General features: G+C 57.9%; 1 protein-coding gene across 1 annotated transcript; it reads right to left on the bottom strand.

Moving 5' to 3' along the window:
* Nucleotides 1–692: 692 nt before the first annotated feature.
* On the bottom strand, nt 693–20,614 carry ADAMTS8 (ADAM metallopeptidase with thrombospondin type 1 motif 8; the record flags this gene model as incomplete). The annotated part of the gene is made up of 9 exons (XM_041772901.1): nt 693–1,883; nt 3,664–3,839; nt 3,945–4,117; nt 6,511–6,694; nt 8,834–9,135; nt 10,022–10,189; nt 11,049–11,184; nt 12,171–12,410; nt 19,880–20,614. Coding segments are annotated over 9 exons (2,685 nt in total), but the record flags the coding sequence as incomplete, so codon positions are not given.
* Nucleotides 20,615–20,956: the final 342 nt, after the last annotated feature.

Here is a 20,956-nt window from a genome sequence, read left to right as displayed (position 1 = left end):
TATTTTTTTTCCTCTCTCAATAAAAAGGGGTGAGTGGGACCGTTGCAAGTTGTTGGGGCCAGAAGGGTTGTGAGGTAGGGATCAATTCTGATGTGCAAAGAAGGAGCTGAGGTCGTTGGGATGATGGTGCTTAGATGCGGTTCGGGCATTCCTCAGGTCCTAAGGGACCCTGGGATCTCGGGCTGGCCCGTATATCACAGGGAGGATGGGGGTGTTTGCAGAGTGGAATGGGAGAGTCTTCTTCAAGAATAATGAGCCCAGAGGCATCCCCTAAGCCGCCGTTACCTCTGAGACGGGTATTTCCTCTAGAGCAGGGGTTCTCAAACCGGCAGGCTCCACATGGCCTGGGAACTCGCTAGAAATGCAGATTCTCGGTTTCTCCCCTTCCCTAACCAACTCCCCCCCTGCCCATGACCCACTGAATCAGAACTCTTGGGGTAGGGCCCAGCGTTTTTAGAGTCCCTCTAGATGATCCTAAAGCCCACTCGAGTTTGAGAATCCACTGGTCTAGATTATAATGGAGAGTTGCCTAAGTGAGCCAGATGCAGCGGGAGGAAGGCCCGAGAAACTGAGGCACGGTGCCCGCTCCCCTGTGTGTGTTCAGGGTCAGCGGACGTAGTTTCAGCCTCTGTCCTCGGACGCTGGGTCCTCTGCCCTTTCCAGAGGAATACTGAACCACACCAGACCACTGCTTTGGCATAAGATCACACTTTAGTTCAGACACATTTGCATAAATACTTGAAATCCATCCACCTCTGCAGGTGGAAGCCTGAGAAGCTGCGGCTCCCCACCGTCCTGCGACTCTGCAGCCCTTTAGGCGATGGATTTTAATACTGAAGACAGTCCGGGGCCTTTCGGAAGACAGTGGGGGGTGCAGCTACGAGCTCTGGCGTTCACCGTCCTCCCCCCACCCCACTCCATACCTCTCTTGTACTCATTTTTTTCCCCTCTGAGGTAGATTATTTATCGGGGAAACCAAATAGGAAAAAAAAAAATTTTTTTTTTCACTTAACTCTGCTAGTCCTTTGCAAACAGGTGGCGTCTCCTGTTTGGGCCAGTACGTGCATCTTTTAACCTCTGCCCTCCACCTGAGCCCGTGCGGGGCCCAACCCGCCACAGGGTGGACTTCGGGACCTGCTGTCCGCATCCCCTTCTCCCCATCGCGGGTTCACGCCAACCTGGAGCGGCTGCGGCGACGGCGGGCCTGGGGAGGGCCGCGCCACCTGCACAGGTAGGGCCGCCAGAGGGGCTGCCCTGGTGGGCACCCCCGCGCCCCAGTCCACGAGCACGAGCCCGGCCCCGCCCCACCGGCTCACGGCGGGCACGGCTGGCTTCCGCAGGGCTTGGCGTCCTCGGGCTTTAGAGCCTCGCTGCAGGCGGTGGAGGCCTGGCCGTGGGGGTCCCGGCACTCCACGGTGCGCCGCTGCCAGCCAGCTCCGCAGCTGCTGGAGCACTCAGACCAGTCGCCCAGCACCCACTGCGCGGTGAGCAGGGGCTGGATGACGTTGGTGGTTGCCCTCTCCTTGCCACTCTGCATGCTGAAGTTCACGTCATTGGGCACGAAGAAGGTGTACTTGACTTTGGGGGGAAAGGGCTCGCCAGGGACCGTCAGGAGCTGCACGGTCAGGGGCTCGGGCAGGGGCCGGAAGCTCTGCAGCCGCTCCAGGGTGGCGATGGAACCACTGTATTTAAGGATGGTCCCCTTCACCAGGATGTCCTGTTCAATGGCTGAGATGGCCAGGTTGCCATTGAGCAGGTACTGCCCGTCAGCGGTCTTCAGGGCCAGGTAGTTGCCATCGTTCTGGATCCCTGGGTGGCTCCGCTGCTTCACGTCGATGTTAGTGGCGCCGGCTGGGATGGTGACAATGTCATTGTAGCCGTAACTGGGACAGGAACAGAAAGACACGCTGAGGACCACGGCCACCCAGCCCAGCGCCCCAGCAGGTCAGCACGCTGGCCGCCAGGCTGCGCCGCCACAGAGTGCTAGGAGTCCCCGAGCTGTCGCCCCGGGGTTCCCAAGAAATGAGCTGCCAAGGCTGACACGAATGTTTGGTACGTCGGGATTCGCAGGGCTTTGTGCTTTGCCTGGGAACTCCGCTTCAAACGAGTGGAGTTTGGATGGGGTGGGGTCTGCACACTGGCACGGTGGGGGGGGGGGGGGTCCCAGAAGGGTCTGCAGAGCTGCATCGTGCATCGCTGCTGCCAAACCTGGCAGCTTGTGGCTCCGGCAAGAGCCCAAGCACCTTTGGCCCCTTGCAGTGGAATCAGACTTTGCACGGCCGCTTCCACACCCCGAGCTCAAACCCGTGCGGAAAAATCTGTTCCGTACCCCAGCCCCGGGACCCGACCAGAATGGACATCTCACGCCACCTCTCAGAGCCAGTCAGTCCCTAGTATTAGGTGACCATGGCCCCAGGGCAGGAGCCGGGGTGATGAAAGCTGCTGCTAGCTGCCTTCCTCCTGGTGCGTCCAGACAGCAGGAGCTGTGAGCCTCTGACGCGACAACGTGCTGTCTGGGGAACAGGTTTCCACTCTACCGTGGGTCTAGGGCTTTATGTGGGATGGAGAAACCTTCATGCTGAGCCTTCCTTCTGGGGCAATAGTGTCTGGGTCGCACGGGCTGAGGGGAAAGAAAGATCGAGGACAGACAGGCTCCTCTTGCCTTCTACCCATGCAGGCGGTGCTCAGACTAGGGTGGTGTGGAACGCATCCACCGCCACGTACGACTAGTGCCTGAGTGTCTGACTATCCCACACCACATGCTCCTTTTTTCTAAACCCTTTGAGTTTAAATTTGAAGACTGCCACGCTGTCTGCTGGGGGCTGGTTCTGCTCTCCGAGCCTGACGATGGGAAAGACTGGGACACAGAGAAGGACCCAGCGTGGCCACGTGACCTACAGCCTTGCCGTTCCTCTCCCTGGCAGGAAAGAAACAGCCCAGGGACTGAGACACCCGGGTTCTCTTGCTGGCTGTCATTAACCCCCCGTGTGACCTCAGGAAGGTCATGCCATCTTCCTGCGCCTTCGTTTCTTCATCTGAAAATGGGGGATAACAGTATTGGCCACCTGATAGACTTATTTTGGGAATCACATGAGGCCACAGAAATGAAAGCACTTAAGAAGAGAAATGAAAGCAGGTCAGTACTAGTTGTGGGACCACATGGCTTTGAGATGTGAGACAGTGTCCAGGGTGCTCAGCTTCCTGAAAGCGCTAAGGCCGGCAAGACCCTCCTCTTTGCACCTCCCCCTTTTGAAAGATCCACCTGCAGAAGGGATGGCATCCTTAGGTGAAGGGTGAGATGTCCTTCCCAAAACAGGCCTAGAAGAGCCGCTTTCCGGCAGAGGCCCTGGTTGCTCGGCGTGGCTCTGCTGCTGGGGGACTCAGAGCTGATCCACTGCGACCCTCAGGGCGTCCGGCTGCCCCGTGCACTGTCCTCTCTACGGGTCAGACCTTGTGCCAAGTGTCCCGCCCGTCTCATGACTCATTAGGATGCTTCTGAGATCGAGGGACTCCCAACGCTTTACCAGGAAGCTAGAGCTCAGGAGTTTGGGCCAGCCCCCCGGGTGATAAGTGGCTGCCACAATTCTCGCTTAGGCCCAGGTGATCCTGGAGCCCCTTCCACCCTTCTAGAACCTAGGCAACACAACTCTGGGCAAGACTCACCTGGAGGGGTTGAGGGAACCAGACACCTTCCTGCACGAATTGCCTTTGCCCCCACACACCCCACATTTGTCCAGCTTCCTAGGCGAGTCCACCACGTGGTCACAGCCAGCCTTGACGCACTGGCCACGGACGCAGATGGCCAGAGTCTCCGGCCCACACAGGGTGCCATCGATCACCTGCAGCAGGGAAGCGGGAGGTAACAACGGGCCTGGGGCGCCCCGAGGCAAAGCCGGTGGCCTTCCCCCCTAACCCCTGGTTCTGAGCTCCAGAAGGATTCTCACCTTGGCCTCGAACACTTTGAATTCACTCCTTCCCCGGGCTCTGCAGAACAGCTTGCAGCGGTCCCGGGGGGACACCCCCGCGTACTTGGGGACCCACTGTAGGAGGGTCCCATCCATGTCAGTGTAGTTGTAGGCATTGTACTTCTCACACTGCTGCTCCCGGAAGCTTTTCCCTACAAAGAGCAAGAAATGGCTCGCAGTTAACATGCCTGGTCGTAGGGGGAGGGCTCTGTGGCCAAAAGGCTGGGATCCAGGGCCCCTTTCTTCCTCCTGGTTTTGACCCAATCCCAGGACACAGGTCCAGTGTCATCTGGGCCCAACATTCCTAGACACGCCCGACCGAGGTCCATGTGGCAAGGAAAGGAGTGTGCAGCCTCGAGCTGGGCTTTCTGGGAAGAACAGCCTTTCCATCCGGGGAAGAAACCAATTCTAACAGATGAACTTAGTAGGAACACGGGACAATTAAGCTTGACTGATCCACGGAGCATGTTCTCAGGCCCCCGTTAATTGTGCTCTGTTTTGACTTTCTTGGTGACCTCGAACATGTGGCCGAAGACTCTCAGGTCTACGTCTCTAGTTCTGAACCTGTCCCTATGCCTCGCCTGCTATAATTCTGGGTGTCTCCAGGGCCCCTCCATTTGTAGCAGTGTGATAGCCTCCAGCTCAGCAAAGGCCCAACCCCAGACGGCTCCTGCAGTGACTGGTTTAGTTTTCCTCTGGGGGTACCCCCGCAGTCTGCTGTGAGCCCGGCACCTGGGATCTGCTGAACACCTGAGCATCTCCTTCTACTATTTCCAACCTGTTGTTAAGTCCTACACACTATTTGGGACAGTCTGTGATTTTCAGTGTCTCCTTCCTCCTCTCGCCATCGGAGTCCACCTCCCACCAGCCCGGGGCCTCTCAGTTTCATGCGAGACCTAGTGCACAGCCTCCTCTCCCATCCTGCTGCATGCTGCTTCCAGAACAATCTGTCAGAAGTAAGACATGCTTTTTTTTTTTCCCTTCACAATCCTGAGATTAAACCTGCTCTTACTACTGAGGTTCTCCACCTAGCTGCATCCCTGAATGGCCCGCAGAGACTTTTCAGAGCACACATGGCCATGCTCTACTCCTGAGATTCGGATTCAACACATCTGCGGGGCCTGGGCCCCTTTTCAACAAGCTTCCCGGGTGACCTGATGGGACAGCCAGCAGGAGGACCTCCAGATACCATTTCAATCTCATAAACCTTTGTTGTGTAGCCTTGAAATGTTAGCATGCTGGTTGACTCCACCCGAGTGAATCCCAGCCGCTCCCAGGCCTCCCCATCACCGCACTGGCACACATCCTCCCACACCTCATCACCATCTCCATCCTCCAGGCCTTGCTCAGCCCTAAGTCCCTGTGAAGCTTCTGACCAGCCCAGGCTTTTCCTTCCCCTGAATTCTCCATAAACCTGGGATCTGAGCCTCAGAGATTAGGCTTTAATTGCTTTGTAAAAGGCGTGTGGACTGCAAGTTCTTTGAGGACAGAGAGCATGCTTTGTGCGTTTGCACAATGGCATTTCTAACGTCTAGTCTAGTTCAAGCCACACGGGAGGCACTAAAAACCACTTGTTGATCGAGAGGCAGATCCCCATGCAACAGAAATCATACTGTCCACCTCGTGCCTTATCTCCATCCCCTCCTCTCCCTCTCTCTGTTTCTCTCTTTGCCCCATATGCCAGGCGAATCCTCACGATTCCAGAGCGAAGTTTCCAGGGTTGCATGCTATTGCCGGTCCTTCTTGTCTTGCAAAACTGCAAAGCCTACAGATTCCCTCATTAGACACCAACCCAATGTCAGTGTGTCTTTGCACTTGGATGCATCTCTCTTAAAACTCTGCTTGTCTTTTGCTGCCTGCCAATATTTCCTGGAGCTGCACAAAGGGGAATTGGATGGGACGGTGGGGAAAAACGTCTAATGATTCCCTCTCACCAGCTCTGCTGCTACCCCTGCCGCCTCCGAGCTAATGTGTGTGCTTCCTAGCGGGTGCTAGGGGGCAGGAGTATATGCCAAGGGGAGGTAGGGGCGGTGCTGCTGCCTGGTGAGGTTCCACGGCCTCAGGCGAAGATGGGCAACTCTTCTCAGAAGGAATGTGCATTAGAATCAGATTCAGAAACCCTCCCTCCACCCCGGGCTGAATGTTGGCTGGAGAGACAGTGGAGGTTTGGCTCTGACACTTGCTTTGGAAAACACTTCTATTCTGCACACAGACGAGGGTTCAGATGCCTCCAGGAGGATTATTATCCTAGACGCTCGCCCCTCTGCAGAGCTTCCCCCGACTCCCTGATAGGTTTGGTTGGGAATGACAGTCTCTATATCCATGTCGTGGAAGATCGGGGCGGTTTGGTTCCTTGACTTCGCTCACTCTCCTAGCACAATGAGAGCTGTCTCGGGGCTGCTAGGCTTTGCCCTACCACTTGGTGCTTTGCAGAGTCCATTTATGTCTGGATCACAGGAAGGCTCCGCCTCCCGGGACAGCCACCCTACTTCTCATGCCGGGCTCTGCTGCAGTGACAACAGCAGTGGCTGTCAGTGGTCCTTACCATCAGGGGGGCATTCCTCCGTGTGGCAAGATTGATACTTGGCTCTCCGACCCAGGCAGTATCTCCCTCCGTTCTGAGGCTCAGGGTCTGTGCATTCACGGTGTGAAAACTGTACTCCGCCTCCGCAGGTCCGGGAACATTCTCCCCAGGGTCCCCATGAGGCCCAGCCTCCGTCCACCACAGCCTGCAACACACAAGGCCACACTGAGTCAGGAGCAGAGGCGGGGAGACCTGAGCTCTCCGGGTCACAGAGGTCCCTGGTCCTGACCTCCTCACCTAGTCATGCTCATCCTGGTGGGACTTGTTCAGTAAACTGCCCTAACCATTTGTTAACTATTGTGTGGCTTGCTTGGCTCTTGGATTCTTGAACATAGAGGCTGTGTTGGACTTGTTCACTCTTTCACCCTGGTGAAAAACAGTGCCTTGCCAATAGTAAGGTGCTCGATATTAGTTGCTGAATGAAACAACATTTAATGTGAATAAGGTTGGGTCTGATATAGCAGTTTTCCATCAGGAGCAATTTTATCCTCTAGGGACGTGTGGCAATATTTGAAGACATTTTGGTTGTCACAACTGGGGAGGGCATATGCTGCTGGCCTCTAGTGGGTAGAGGTTGGGGTGCTGCAGAGCATTCAACAACGAGCATCCAACAATGAATACCCAAGAATGAGCATCCAACAGTGAGCACCCAATGATGAATACCCAAGAATGAGCATCCAACAATTAGCACCCAACAAGCATCCAATGAGTATCCAACAGTGAAGAAGATAGATCCTCACAACCAAGCCTTAATGCAGCCCCAAATGTCTCTAGTGTGAGGTTGAGAAGTCTTGGTTCAAAGGAATAATTGCTGGGAGCTCTTGCTATTGGTCTACCAGCTACAATTTCCAATGGTACCACTCCAAGGCCTGGGAGAAAAATCAGAGTTGCTTCCATCCTTACAATCAACCTAGGAGAACAAAGCTTTGCTCCTGATGGGTTCATATGGTTTTCAAAAGAGAAATAATTTTTAAAAAATGAAAGAGATAATATTTGCTTATATAAAAAAGGAAAAATGAAGAAAAGTATAAAAAAGAAAACACTTAAAAAAAATCCACTATGCCAATAAAATCCCTGATGTGATTTTCAGCAATAACCTGTCACACTGTTGTTCTGAATAATCATAAAGATGAGATTTTTTTTTTTTACATACAGTGTTTTATAACCTGTTTTTTCTTACCCTTAAAAACAGATGATGAACATCATCCCATGATAATTCCATGTCAGACTCTCCCCGCATTGAGCTTGGCTCTGGTGCTGGGGAATGTTGGACAGACCCCGTGCCTTCCCCTTCTCTCTCCTCCCCTCCTCTCAGTAACGTGTGAGGCATGTGCTTTGGGGGGATGAGGGGGTCAGGATGTAGGAGAGCAGCTCAGTGTCTGAAGCAGGGGCAGGGGTAGGGGGCGATGACAAGGGCCTGAAGATCCTGCCCCGGTTCAAGCTTAGGAAGGGGGTGGCTCACCTGGCCCGAGCAGGATCCTGAGCCTCAGGGCAGAGGACACGCCTGTGGGGACAGCCCTGTAGGCGCGAGTGCCCAGGCCACCCTGGTGACTCGGAGCTGGGCCCGGACCAGGCTGTGAAACTCGGCGGATGCTGTTTCATAGGCAGGGCTCGGTGACTCGCAGTAAGAGAAATGTGAGCAGCCTCACAGTTTGGAAGTATTAGGAGCAGGGCAAAGAAGCGAATCATTTGAAAACCCTCGCTGGCATTGCTTTGGTGTTTCTTGTAAGTTTACTCTGTCCCAGGCCAAGTTTTCTCTGCCTGCTCAGAGACAGCTTCGATCCCTTCTCCCCTCGTGGGTATGGAATTCCCACAATGAATCCCACTCTCCTGACCTCTAGAGAGGAGCGCACTCTAACATGGGTAGGCTACGAATCCTTTTCCCTCAGCTCTCAGATCTCCTGCTGTCACTCTATCTAGCTTATAACGGGATTCACGGGGGCCTCCTTTAGCGAATGGCCACGTGCTGGGCCTTGTGCTGGAGCCTTCATACCTATCACCTAGCCCCACAAGCCTCCAAAGCAGTTCCAAAGGAGGACTTTCCAAAACGCCCTGCGCACTGGTGGCGTCATCCATCTGCTATGAGTACAGCCTCGAAGGGCTCCTCTTGAGTTTGGGTAAATATGCTTTGCTCTGTTTGTTAAAAGATGAATGATTTTACTTACAAGTCATAGTTGCAGCCAGGCCCAAAGTCTCTTAATTCATGGCTCTCAAGTGTGGCTTCCTCTTTGCAAACAGCCCTCCCCATCCCATCCTCCCACACCCCCGAATGGCCGTCCCTCACCTTGGGCCTGTCCACTTCCTCCTCAGGCAGACAGCTGCCATCTGAGCAGAGGCGCCCAGGCCCACAGGGCGTCCCATCAGCCCACGGCAGGCTGCCGTTCTTCGTGTGGCAAAGGGGCTCGGCGTCATCCGAGTGGCACCAGAGCTGGGCGCAGATGTCCTGTGCGGAGGTGTTGGGGCAGTGGCGGAAACCCAGCCCGAAGATCTGCTTGCACTGCTGGTCTAGCTCGTAGAGGGCCATGCGGCCTGGCAGGTCTGTCGGGAGGGGCAGGGCTGAGGTAGGGGCGTCCAGGAGACAGTCTCCTGAGAAACGGAGGAAAGCAGAGGAACAAGAATGAGGAGCAGGGATTTCCCTCTCTCAGCTCCCCGGCGGCCTCCTGCATCACACTTGAATTCCTACCAGTGGGCTGGGGGGCCCAGCCATCGTGGTGTCTTTGACCGTCTCATCCATACGAGCTTATCCCATTCTGGACTAGCAGTAGGTAAAATTTTATTAGGACTGAATTTTGGTTGTTGGGGTCATTATCCAGAATATCTTCTATCCGCTCAGCATGTGCCCGGGGGATGCCAGCTAACTGTGACACTAGTCTATGTCACATATACTTGGGGATGGGAATGGGCTTTCGAAGACGGTGGCACACAAAATAACGCCAGAGGACGGATTTCGGATGATCTGTGATTTTTGTATCATAGGTGTCCCCGTCTGCTTCGATCATGGGGAGAATCAATTGCATTTTCACTGCTTTCCTGAGTCAGTCCAGCTGTTTTAGCCCAGCACGCCCCATCCCTGCCCGGCCCTTGCTGCTCGCCCACCTACTTGCTGCCTCTTTGCCGTTTCGAGCTCCCACATGGTCTACCTCTCCCGGCCGGGCGCTCTCTTCTCTCCTCTGTTCCATAGTCTTCCATTCCTTCAAGCTCTGTTCGACCTCCCTCCTCCACTGGCACCTTCTCAGGCTAATTCTACTGGCCCCGGGACTCATCGTCTACCTGAGCCCGGCAGCCAGCTCAGGAGGTGCAAGGGACACCCCTCTGCCCGCTGTTCCAGCCTCAACGTCTCTGATGCTCGGGGGAGCTCAGCCAGAAGGGGCCCCAGCGCCGAAGCAGCGTAGCAAGCCTGGGGGGGCCCAGCAGGCCTCCAGCGCCGGTGGCCGCCCGGGAAGGAGCCAGGAGCAGCCTGCGCGACACCTACCGTGCCCGCCGTCCAGAAGTTCCGTGAGGTACATGGCACTGCAGGGAGACCAGGGCAGCGTCTTGTTGAGGTGGACGAAGAGGGGTGCCATCATGTGGTGCTTGCCCATGGGCCCGAAGAGCCGTGCGCAGGGCTTGGAGTCGTCGTGGGGCATGCTGAGGACGTGCCCTGGGGTGAGAGAGACCTGAGGTCCACCCCCACCGGCCTCTACTGCCCTCCGGCCCGGCCTGTCCTGCCCCAGGGCCCCCCACCCGGCCCAGCACCCCAGCCCCGCTCCCCCTGGAGGCCGCCACCCTCCGCCGACAGAGGGCCAAGCCTTCACCAGCTCCTCACGGGCATGGCCGCCCCCTTCCTCCTTAAACATTTTGGTTTTGGGGGATCCCTGGGTGGCGCAGCGGTTTGGCGCCTGCCTTTGGCCCAGGGCGCGATCCTGGAGACCCGGGATCAAATCCCACATCGGGCTCCCGGTGCATGGAGCCTGCTTCTCCCTCTGCCTGTGTCTCTGCCTCTCTCTCTCTCTCTGTGACTATCATAAATAAATAAAAATTAAAAAAAAAATTAAAAAAAAAACATTTTGGTTTTGGGCCGCACTCTGGGCCTTTCTCTGGCGGAAAGCCTTCCGGGGAACACTGGGGGCCTCTCTTTCTGCCTCGCCTGCCCTAGATCACGCGCACCTCAGCGACCCGCTCGCCCACACAGCACTCTCCTTACACGGCTCTTTCCAGAGTTCCTACTGCTACCGCTGAGCTTGGGCAAAGCATCTTCACCCGAGCCTTTGTTGCATTTTTGGCATTTTCCTGGTGACCCCGGGTGACTGTCCAAGACACTATTTTAATATTATGGCCTCATGCCCAGGGAGGGGATGGAGAAAGCACACGATCTCTCTGCACAAGATCACTCTGTCAACATTCTGAGTCGAACCAGGCCAAACGTGAGAGCTGCGTACGCTGCAGACGCCGGGCCGGCCTGGACGTGGAAGGCAGTTCCCTCTGACACAGCACAGCACGCAGGGCATGGCATGTCTTACCTAGCTCATGGGCCAGGGTGTAGGCCGCCTGGAGCCCCTCATCCTCGATCACAGAGCAGCTCTTGTTGGGGTCACAGATCGTGCCAATATCCGCCACACCCAGGGTATCACACATGCCCTCCTTCCCGCAAAAGTTCTGCTTGGCGGAGAGAGTGAGGGCATGAGAACAGACACAGAACAGATAGTCTTCCTATTTCTGCTTCTCCTGAGTTGAAGGACATTTTTTTTTTTGGTGGGGGGGGAGACATTGAGGGAGGGGGAGAGAGAATCTCAAGCAGACTCTGTGCCCAGTACGCAGCCCGACACGGGACTCCATCTCACAACCCCAAGATCATGACCCAGGAGCGAATCAAGAGTTGGATCCTTAACCAGCTGTGCCACCCAGGTGCCCCAGAAAGGAAAAATTTTAAGCCAAAGGCCCTATTTCTTCACAACGGCCCCTGTGTGAGGAAGCCCGTTTCCTTTTCTACGTTGGTGCGACCCTGGGGGCTGGCTGGGACTTCATGTCCTAGAGTTGGCACATCCCACGGCTGGTTTGGGGAGGCCGGATGGCACAGTGGTTGCGAGCACTGACCCTGCAGCAAGACTGCCTAAGCTTGCCTATGGGCGCTACCGCCGTGTGACCAATCGGTGCCTCAGTTTCCCCAGTCGTAAAAGGCGGCTCTGTGGGATTGTCGTGAGGACCCAAGGCGTCAACAGGGCCTGGCACACGTTATTGGACTTTCTAGCCACCGGGCAGCTGTCTGTTTCAATTGTCCCAGACGGGGGCTTCCCGATTTGGAGGAACCCTGAGGGTCACCCCCGGTTACTTGCCGCTAGGTTTAACAGTTGCAGAGGGCCCTCCTGTCTTCATTCCAACTGCAGCTCATTTGCTGGGCCGTCTGAGCCCACTTCCTCCGCTATGACCTCAGCAGACAGCTGGTCACAAACTTTTGGAGAAGAGCCCTTACGAGATTCCTCTCCTTCCCTTGCAAATACCTCACACTTGTCCCATGACCCCCTCCTCGTCCTTCCACACACGAGGCTCCTGGTGTCCAGCTGGGGCCAGTGGGGAGCCCCAGCCCATGTTTGGGGAGGCCCAGGGCCCCCCCCTTTGACCTGCCCATCCCGCCGCCCACAGACCTGTCTGGTGAGCAGAATGGCCGTGTCGAAGTGTTCTGGGTGCCGGTCGCTGGGCTGGTTGAAGCGCCGCTGCCAGTTGCAGAAGTTGCGCAGGGTAAGGCCACCATTGTCGGACACCTCGGGGCCCCACTTTTCATCTTCCACGATCAGGACTTTGACGACCATCAGGTTGATGGAGTTTCTGATGCTGGGGTGCTTGTAGATTCGGGCCGCCACGGACATGAGCGTCAGGATGTGGTTCTGTCGGGAAGCAGGCAGCAGGGAGAGGGCAGGGTTACGTCTCCGGGCCCGGGGCCTGCCGCCCACTGCCGCCACCCCTGGATGTGCGTCTCCGGTGCCAGGCTCGGTGCTGAGCCCTGGATATCCAGCCTCTTGCCGGAGACGCACAAAAACCTGGAGGTCCTGGCGTTATTTCCCTTGGTTTTACATACAAGAAATCGAGGCTCAGTAGCTGGCCCAGGATCACAAAGCTAATGAGTGTACACCCAGCACTTGAACCCAGGTGGCCCGGCTCCAAAGCCCGTGCATTTAACATCTTGACCAGCCACGTGGGCCTGTGCAAATCTAGGTTAGTTAAAATTCAATAAAATTAAAATTACAGTTCCTCTGTCGCACTGGCTACAAGTACATCAGTAGCCACCTATAGCTCCAGGCTTCTTCTTTTTTTTTTTTTTTTTAAGCTCCAGGCTTCTGTATTAAACCGAGTGGACGGAACGTTTCCATCATCCCCAGAAAGTTCCGTGGGGGCTGCACTGGCGACTCTGCCTTAACGTGACACCAACTGCTTCCCTGCCAGCCAATCCCATCCCCTCTCGGTGCTCAGTCCAGAAGCAATTATTTGAGCCTTCAAGGTCAGTAGAACGTGTTGAGCGTTTTCCCGGGGCCTGCTGGGGTAACGTGGACTCTCCAGGATGGGCACAGTCGACTCTGGAATTGTCCCAGTCATCGCTCCTAATAGTCAGGCTGCACCCGTCGGCCAGGCCCACACCTCATTAAGTCCTCACACGAACCCTGTGAAGTGGGCATTGTCATCCGGGGCTTAACAAAGCAGGGAACAGAGGTTCGCACAAGTTAAATCAGCTGAGGTCACACAGCTCCCAAGGCCGGGACACCGGCCCAGGCACGTCTGTCCCTGAGGCCTACACTCTTCACCTTAGGTTTCCCAAGTGCCTGACTGCTGGGTTTCCGGACAGCCCCAAAAGGTTGACCCCAGGGGCTTGAGGGGGGTCGGTGGGCCTAACGAGGCCCAGGTGCTGAGGATCACACCTGCTTCCAGTTTTGCCCAGGCCAGCGGAGGGAGTTCGCATCACTGCCTGGCCTCCGTCCTGGCCCTGGGCTGCCAGCTTGTCCCAAGGCTTTGGAGGCGGCCAGATGGAGCTCACTCTCCTGCCTCAGGGACCTCGAGCAGTGAGACCTCTTGGATTCCTTGCAGCGGAGAAAGGGGCAGAGGCACGCAGGCCTTCAGCCGGGATTGTGGCCAGCTGAGCTGCCGTTCACTTGCCCTGCGCCCCGTTCCCTGGGACACCAACTCCCCTAAGCTTTTCTTTTCTTTACTCTCCTGTGTTCTGGAAGGTAGGAGTGGAAGGAGGGGAAAAGAGGGCGAAAGGCTAACGAGGGACACTCCACCGGTTGAGGCCACGTGTGGGGGTTCCAGACGAATCCTATTATTTGTGAATGGGATCGGTCTGTTCACCTCGCAGGCAAGGAGCCAGGTATTTTGTAAGCCCTACAAACAGGGGTTGGCAGGTTCCTTAGCGTGTCAAGCACTCTCGCTATGTTTAGGCTGATGTAAACATCTTATCAGCAAAGCTGAAACTTGGCACTTGCTCCGGGAGCTGGATTCCTGAGGGAAAGAAGCAATCACATCATTATGCAACTGGGGGTGAGGGCTGAGGGCTGGGAGCTCCGGAGGCTACTTCCTGGCCAGGCCCTCACTGCTTCCAGGGTCAGGCCGAGTCTCCTGCTCTCTTGCCCTAGGAAGGGTCCAATCTGATGGGCCAGGGACCAAGCCCTGGCATTTCTTCAGAGGCAACCCGCAACTCTCCGCACAAGACTTCGTCCCTTTGAGTCCCAATTTCACAATCTCAAAACCGGGGGCGGGGGGAGACGATGTTGTGCCGAGAAGGTGTTAACGCAAGAGATGCCAGCTGCTCGGTGGCGGTGGTCCCGAAGGTCTGGGGTCCCAGGCTGACCGGATCGGGCAGAGGCTCTGGGGCCATGTGGCCGAGGGGACCGTGCACGGGCCGTGTCCCCAGGCACGTGTTACCAAGGCACACAGGCGTACATTTCCGCACAAAGCATGATTTGAGAGCATTTGGATGTCCTTCTGGTTGCTATTTCAGAAGATAATTTCCATGGCAAGAGAGCTGCAAGGACCGTGGGGTCCAGTGTTTCTATTAAGATCCCAAATCCTAGTCCTGCTCACCTCCCCTCTTGTCTTGCTGAGGTTTTGGGGGTGGGAGGCCCTGCCAATCCCGCTGTTTGCTCCTCCAGGGACCCATGGCAGGAATGCCTGACGTTTGCAGTATCTCCTACGGTTCCCCAGGGGTAAGGACCTGGTAGGGACCCTAGGGGGCCCTGAGGCCGTGAGCTCCGTTCTCTGCGGGGACCCGGGCTACAAGGCCAGGCCCGACTTCGAGGGCCACAGAGAGAGGGTGCAGGGGCCGGTCGAGGGGAGGGCCCGACGGCTCAGCCCACTGCTCACTCTGGGCCTCACACAGGTGTGGGCTGCTTGCTGAAGGAGGTGAGTGAGAAGGCGCCCCTGGGGTAGTGGGGCCCCGGCCCAGCAGACAACCTCCAAGGACCATGCCAGGGCTGTTGAGCAGCGCGGCCAGGGGCGGTCAAACAACCCTGCTCTCGAATGACTCAGGGACTCCTTGCCCTTCATTCTCACTAGGAAAAGACACGGCACTTTTTTTAGGGGGTCTCCTTCTCTACTGGTGCCCCTGAGGCCACCTGAAAAAAAGAGAAGGAAATGCCCTGGCCAGCTAGGCTGTGACACAGGCCTCTTGGATTCTTCGTGAGACAACTAAGGAGATCAGTCCCCCAGAGCACCCGTGGAGCAGGAGCCAACTGCGGTGGGAGGTGGGAGTCTGGGCCGGGGCCACACGCACTTCCAGCAGCTACTTCTGCTCAGCGTCACCCCTGCCTTGCTCCTTTGCTCTTCACGCGTGGGTCCCATAGCTTCTCCCTGCAGCTCGCCTGGGAGGGCAAGGAGAGGAAGAGAGGCGACACGGACACCTTCTGGCCTCAGCAACTGGTGCCCTCCTTTTCGTACTGGGCGGGGGGGTGTCTCTAGGGCCTGAGGTGAGAAGCAAAGGAGGGTAAGGAAGCAAGGGGAGAGAAGAGAGGCTCCTGCACTGACGTCCTTCATCTCTCCTTGTTCCCCAAACAGCCAGGGGCGGTGTGAGCTCTCAGAAGGTATCAGCACTTACCTGACACGAGGGGGCCACGCTCGAGCACCCTGAGCCGAGCATTCTGGAAAGGAAGGCCTCCCTGCGGGACAGCGGAGCTAACCTGGTGGTGGGCTGGGAGGGCCTGTGACCACACTGCCCTCCGACTCTGACCAACACCACTGTTCAAGGTGATGCTGGTATTCCCGATGCTTTGTTGAGCACCTACTATGTGCCAGGCGCTGGGTCAGGCGCTTTCCATATTTTATTGTGTCCTCAAGGTAGTGCCAGGACATTGGTGTAACTCTTCCAGGAATCGAGACACAGGGAACCTGGGAACTTGCTCCGGGACACCCAACTCATTTCGATTACCCTTCAGGGACTACACCCTCCATCACCACACTGACTGCCACCTATCCCTGCTCCTACAGGACAGCTAAGGCATAGCCAAAACAGACCCAAAGCACACCAGCGAACAAGCTTTCCCCTGGCATCGTCTATACCGGGGGAGGCAGAAGCAGCAAACCAAAGACCTTTGCATATTGAGGCATTTTCTTCAGGAAGAGCTTCATATCGTCGATTCTGATGGGAGCAGAGAAGAGAGACGGAAAAGACTCATTCTCTTGCCAAGAGGGAAACACAACTTCCGGGCATATGACACTTGTCTTTCTCCCACGGGGACATAGGCAGCGACAGAGCGAGTGGGGCATGTGTCTGCTTCTGTTATTATCCAAACCAGGACGCTTTTGAGCGTGAAGGCGATGCTCTTAATAATCATGCCAGAACAGGCCCCAACCAGGCGCTGGGCACACTGGGGAATGTGGTTCCTTTAGCATCAGGGCTTGTGGGAGTCACTTTCCCAGAGGATATGGGGGAGGGGGGGTGGGCTGGCTGTGATGGAACCCTTTCCTGAAATCACTTGGTGGTAGCTGGACATCCCGGGAATCCTCCGGTCTCCTCCGGAAACGAGGAGTGCCCTCCTAGGACCCTCTCTGCTGAGCAAAGAATTCAGAGCTCAGCCGGCAGCAGAGACACCAGCAGGACGGATTTCGGGTGTGAGAGTGGGGCACAGCTCAGCCCCCCACTCACTGCTGTCCCACTACAGGTCCATCCAGGCATCCGAGCGAGCGGCAGCCGGATGCAGACAGAGTTAATGGCCTCTTCCGAGGTGGTCCCTCCTTTCAGAAAGCCCCCTTTGTCTGAGCGCATTAACTCTGAAACCAGATAAGAAGGTGGGAGGCAGGGGCCCCTTCTGTCAAGGGATTAAGTGAACTCAAGTGTACAGAGTTCTGGAAAACTTCATTGTCGCTTCCCAGTGTGACCTGCCTCGAGCGTGGCTAATTCTTTCTCTTGGCCTTGGAGGCGGTTTCTTCCCAGGATAGGGCCTCCCACCTTGGCCTGGCATCTTTGAACTGCTGGATTCAATGACCCCTTCCCACAAGACAGACAAGCGTAGGGGGGTAAGCAGAGCCACAGAGTCACAGACCCTCCTCGTGCTAAAAAGCCTCCCTGCACAATAAAAACGACACTGCCATCGGGTTCAGGAGACTTGGGCCGTGACCCAGCCCGGCCGTTCACTAGTTGTGTGACCTGGCGAAAGTCACAGATTCCGTTGTGAGCTGAACCATCTTCCTCTGCCTCTCTCACGGGTATCTCTGCTGAGGTGATGCATGCAAACCACTGTGCAAACTGCACAAACTCAGAGGGTGGCTTCCCCAAGGAGCACCGAACTCTCTAGAAGCCTCATCAAGAAGCAGCCTCATTAATGCTTACGTGAATCCTGATGACCTGGTAGCCCAGGTATCTGGCTTCACAGATGAGGAAATGCAAGCCCTCGAGGGGGGCAAAGTCTCTTCCTCCTTACCTTACACCCCTGGTTGTTAAAACACCCCAAAGTGCCTTCCGTCTGCCTGAATGAAGTCTCCAGGAGACTCCTTGGAGAGCTGCTTTAAAGAACTGGGTTCTATTTTGGGGAGAAGGTCTGGGCAGGCAAGGTCTTGGGGAACTGGAACTTGACATTCGTTCTGGTCTTGGCTGAGCTCATGGACCTGTTTAGGAAGCCCAGGGGACTGAGCTGAGAAGTTCAAGTCGATCCTGTGGCATCTCCACAGCTGGTGAGCAGTCGAAGCAGAGAGGTCAGCGGGAGGTCATAGAAGCAGCCGTGCCTCATGCCCCATCCCAGCATGGTGACAGCAGGGGTGTAAATGGGGTGTGACATAATGAGACCAAGGTGGGGGGTGATGGAGCTGATCCAGCTGAGAGAGCACTTTTCCTTCAGGTGTTAAGCCCTGGAAGTAGGTACCCTTAGGGAGAGGACCTCAGCCTACACAGGGTCTGATGTGCTCTTCTGACCCACATAGGCTGGCTGGCCGCACGGTGTGTGTGAATGGTCCAGAAATGGCATATGTGGAGGGGGAGGGGAGGGGACAAGCATGCACCGGTCACCTGGCCAGAGATCTGTAAGGGCGCAAGCACTCCCAGGTGTCTCTGTGAAGACCCAGCCCAGCCAAATACATCCTTCAGGCAAATACCCAGGATCTTAAGTAATTACGTGATGGGCTGGGAGAGCTGGATGGTAGGAGGGTGCCAGAGAAAACATTTTGGCTCTGAAGCCTGAAAAGTAATTACTCTTTCTGCTGCTCTTCTGTGGTCTTGTGGTCTTTCCTACCTCCTGGTTCCTAGGCAGATGTTCGGACACCGGTCCATGCACGCACGGGGAGGGGCCCAAGCATCTCAGCTCTGGGTTTGCAATGTCTCAGCTCTGGGTTTGCAATGACTGTAGTCCCGCCTCTCTCCGGTAGAGCCCCCTGGTAGCCAGGCGTGGTGGTCCTAACGTGCCTAACGGTGGGAGAAGCCCCGCCAGCCACCCCCCTTGAGGCCTTGCTTGGGGAAGGGGAGTCAGAGGAGTCCGCTGATGCCTCCCCCTGCTCTCAGGGTAGTCAGGGAAGCAGACACTCAATCATCACTGCCCCCAAACCCACTGGCAAGACCACAGTGATGGCTCAAAGCTGCCTTACTGAGCTCTGAGAGAGGTGGATACGACAACAGTGTGCCGAGGAGCCTGTTCCTGCAGGAGCCAGAGAAGCAGCCACGTGGACCTCTGACCCCCCTGCTCTCCTCATGCTTCCACCTAGATTCATTTCCCAGTGATGGCAGAGTCACAAAGATGCCGTGCATCATCTAGACTGTTCTGCACAGGTGACGCGGAAGCACTTGGTACCCCCAACAGCCGGACCTAGGCTGAGCCTAGAACAGGGTCACTGGCCAAAGTGGCCATTGTTGAAAAAAAAAAAAAAGCATTACCCGAGGGGTGGCAGTGGCCAGGATCCCAGCGGCAGGCATCTCTGACCTGTGGCAGGTCAAGTCTTCTCTACCTAGCACACCTCTGGGTTTGTGCTCCCCGGGAAGAGGGAGGACGGTGCTCTCCAGGAGCCCTGGTACTGCCCCCTCCCTGTCGCTGGGGGAGGTGTTGGGCGCAGGGGGACACAGGCTCCTCCTGCTGCGTCCTCCTCGGCACCACCTCTGAATCTAGTTAGACATGGTCTGGCGACAGGAGCTGTCCCCCGAGCTCAATTTTCCTGCCCAGGCTCCGCAGAGGGCCCTGTCTGGGCCCAGAGCCGCTGGGGCGGACCACGCAGGAACAGTAACTGGAGGAGTTTGCTGCCCCACTCCCGTCTCCCCTCCCTTTTCCACTGAAACTTCAGTTTCCCAGGCTGAGCCCCCAGGCAGAAATTCTGTTCCCCTCCCTTTCTGTGCTGATGCTGGCACTGCCAGGATCCGCGGGGGCTGCGTGCCAGGTTGGCAAGGTAGCCCCTGCCCCTTGATCAGAACCAGCTGGGCGCGCAGAGGTTCCAGGTTCAACTCCCTCCCAACAACATCTTTTACTCCTGGCAGCCCCAGTTGTGGCCCCTGAGGGGACGAAACAGACACATCCTTGGTCCCCGCTGACCCTCGGGGCTGGGGGGCGGGTGTGTGGATGGGGGGGAGCATCTCTCAGGTCTGGAGACAGCAGAGGGCTGAGAAATGGATGCTCTTCCAGAGTGTCCACCTCTGTGGGGGAGAGGCAGGTGCCCCGGGGGTGGGGTGGGGTTTGGAGCCCACTTTGAGCCCCGTGTGCCAAGCCCCGCGGGAGATTCAGCGGGTGCGGGCCTCCACCCTAGAGTGCAGGGCCCGGGGGAGGGGGCAGAGGTTAGGGAGGCCAACCTCGGCTGCTTGGGGTCGCCTCTTGTGGTCGGAGGAGCTGGACGCGGGTGTGTGTGTGTGGGGGGCAGTTGGAGGCTCCGGGGAGGGCGGGGGCCTGGGGGCCGAGCGTCCTACCTGCAGGTCGGCTCCGTAGAAGGCGGCCATGGACGCATCGGCCACCAGCAGCGTCTCCACGAAGCGAGCCTCGGACGCGAAGCGCTTGGTTCTGCTGGTGGCCCCCGGGGGTGGGGGTGGGGGTGGGGGCGGCCCGCTGGCGCCCGGGGCGGCCTCGTCGTCCCCGGCCCCGTCCCCGCCGTCCCCGCCGTCCCCGCCGTCCCCGCCGTCCCCCCCCCGCCCGGGGGGCCCCCAGCGCTGCAGGCGGTGCGGCCGGAGCAGCGAGCGCCCCGCGCCCTGCGGCTGGATGGTGAACTCCTCGCCGCGCAGCAGGAACGAGCCGCTCAGGCCCCCGCACAGGCTCACGGCCGCCAGCGACCCGGGCGCGCCGTCCACGGTGCCCGAGAAGAAGCAGCGGCGCAGCCCCGGGCCGCCCCCCGCCCCCGCCCCGGCCCCGGCCCCCGCCCCGGCCCCCGCCCCGGCCCCGCGCCCGCGCCCCCCGCCCCCCAGGCGCTCGATGCGCAGCCGGGGCGCCAGGAAGCTGGCGTCGGGCGCCAGGCGCAGCACGAAGCGCCGGCCGAAGGCGGACAGGTGGAGCGCGAGCTCGCCCGCGCCGCTGCCCGGCAACCGCGTGGGCTGCACCAGCGCCGAGGCCGGGCCCCGAGCGCCGGGCCGGGCCGGGGCGCCGCGGGCGGGCGGCGGCGGCGGCGGCAGCAGCAGCAGCAGCAGCAGCAGCGGCGGCGGCGGCCACCGGGGGGCGGCGCGGGGCATGGGGGCTCCGGGGGCGCGCGGCCCGGCGCGGGCAGGTGCGGGGCGGCGCGGGCAGGCGCGGGGCGCGGGGCGCGGGGCGCTGCGGGGCGCGGGGGGCGCTGCGGGGCGCGGGGCGCGGGGGGCGCGGGGGGCGCGGGGCGCTGCGGGGCCGCTCGCGGGCGCCAAGGCCGGGGTCCGGCGCTCCTCCGCCGCCGCCGCCGCCGCCCGCGTATTTATACCGCCCTCCCGGCTTTGACCTAAGAGGTTTATTTTTGATCCCTCACTATTCCCGTTTCCCCTCCCCTGGGATCAGAGAGAGAAACCGAAAAAGAGGGAGCGACGGAGGAG

The sequence above is a fragment of the Vulpes lagopus genome, chromosome 10 (assembly GCF_018345385.1).
Source record: "Vulpes lagopus strain Blue_001 chromosome 10, ASM1834538v1, whole genome shotgun sequence".
In the NCBI taxonomy this organism is placed as follows: domain Eukaryota; kingdom Metazoa; phylum Chordata; class Mammalia; order Carnivora; family Canidae; genus Vulpes; species Vulpes lagopus.
This window is presented reverse-complemented; position numbering and strand designations above follow the sequence as displayed.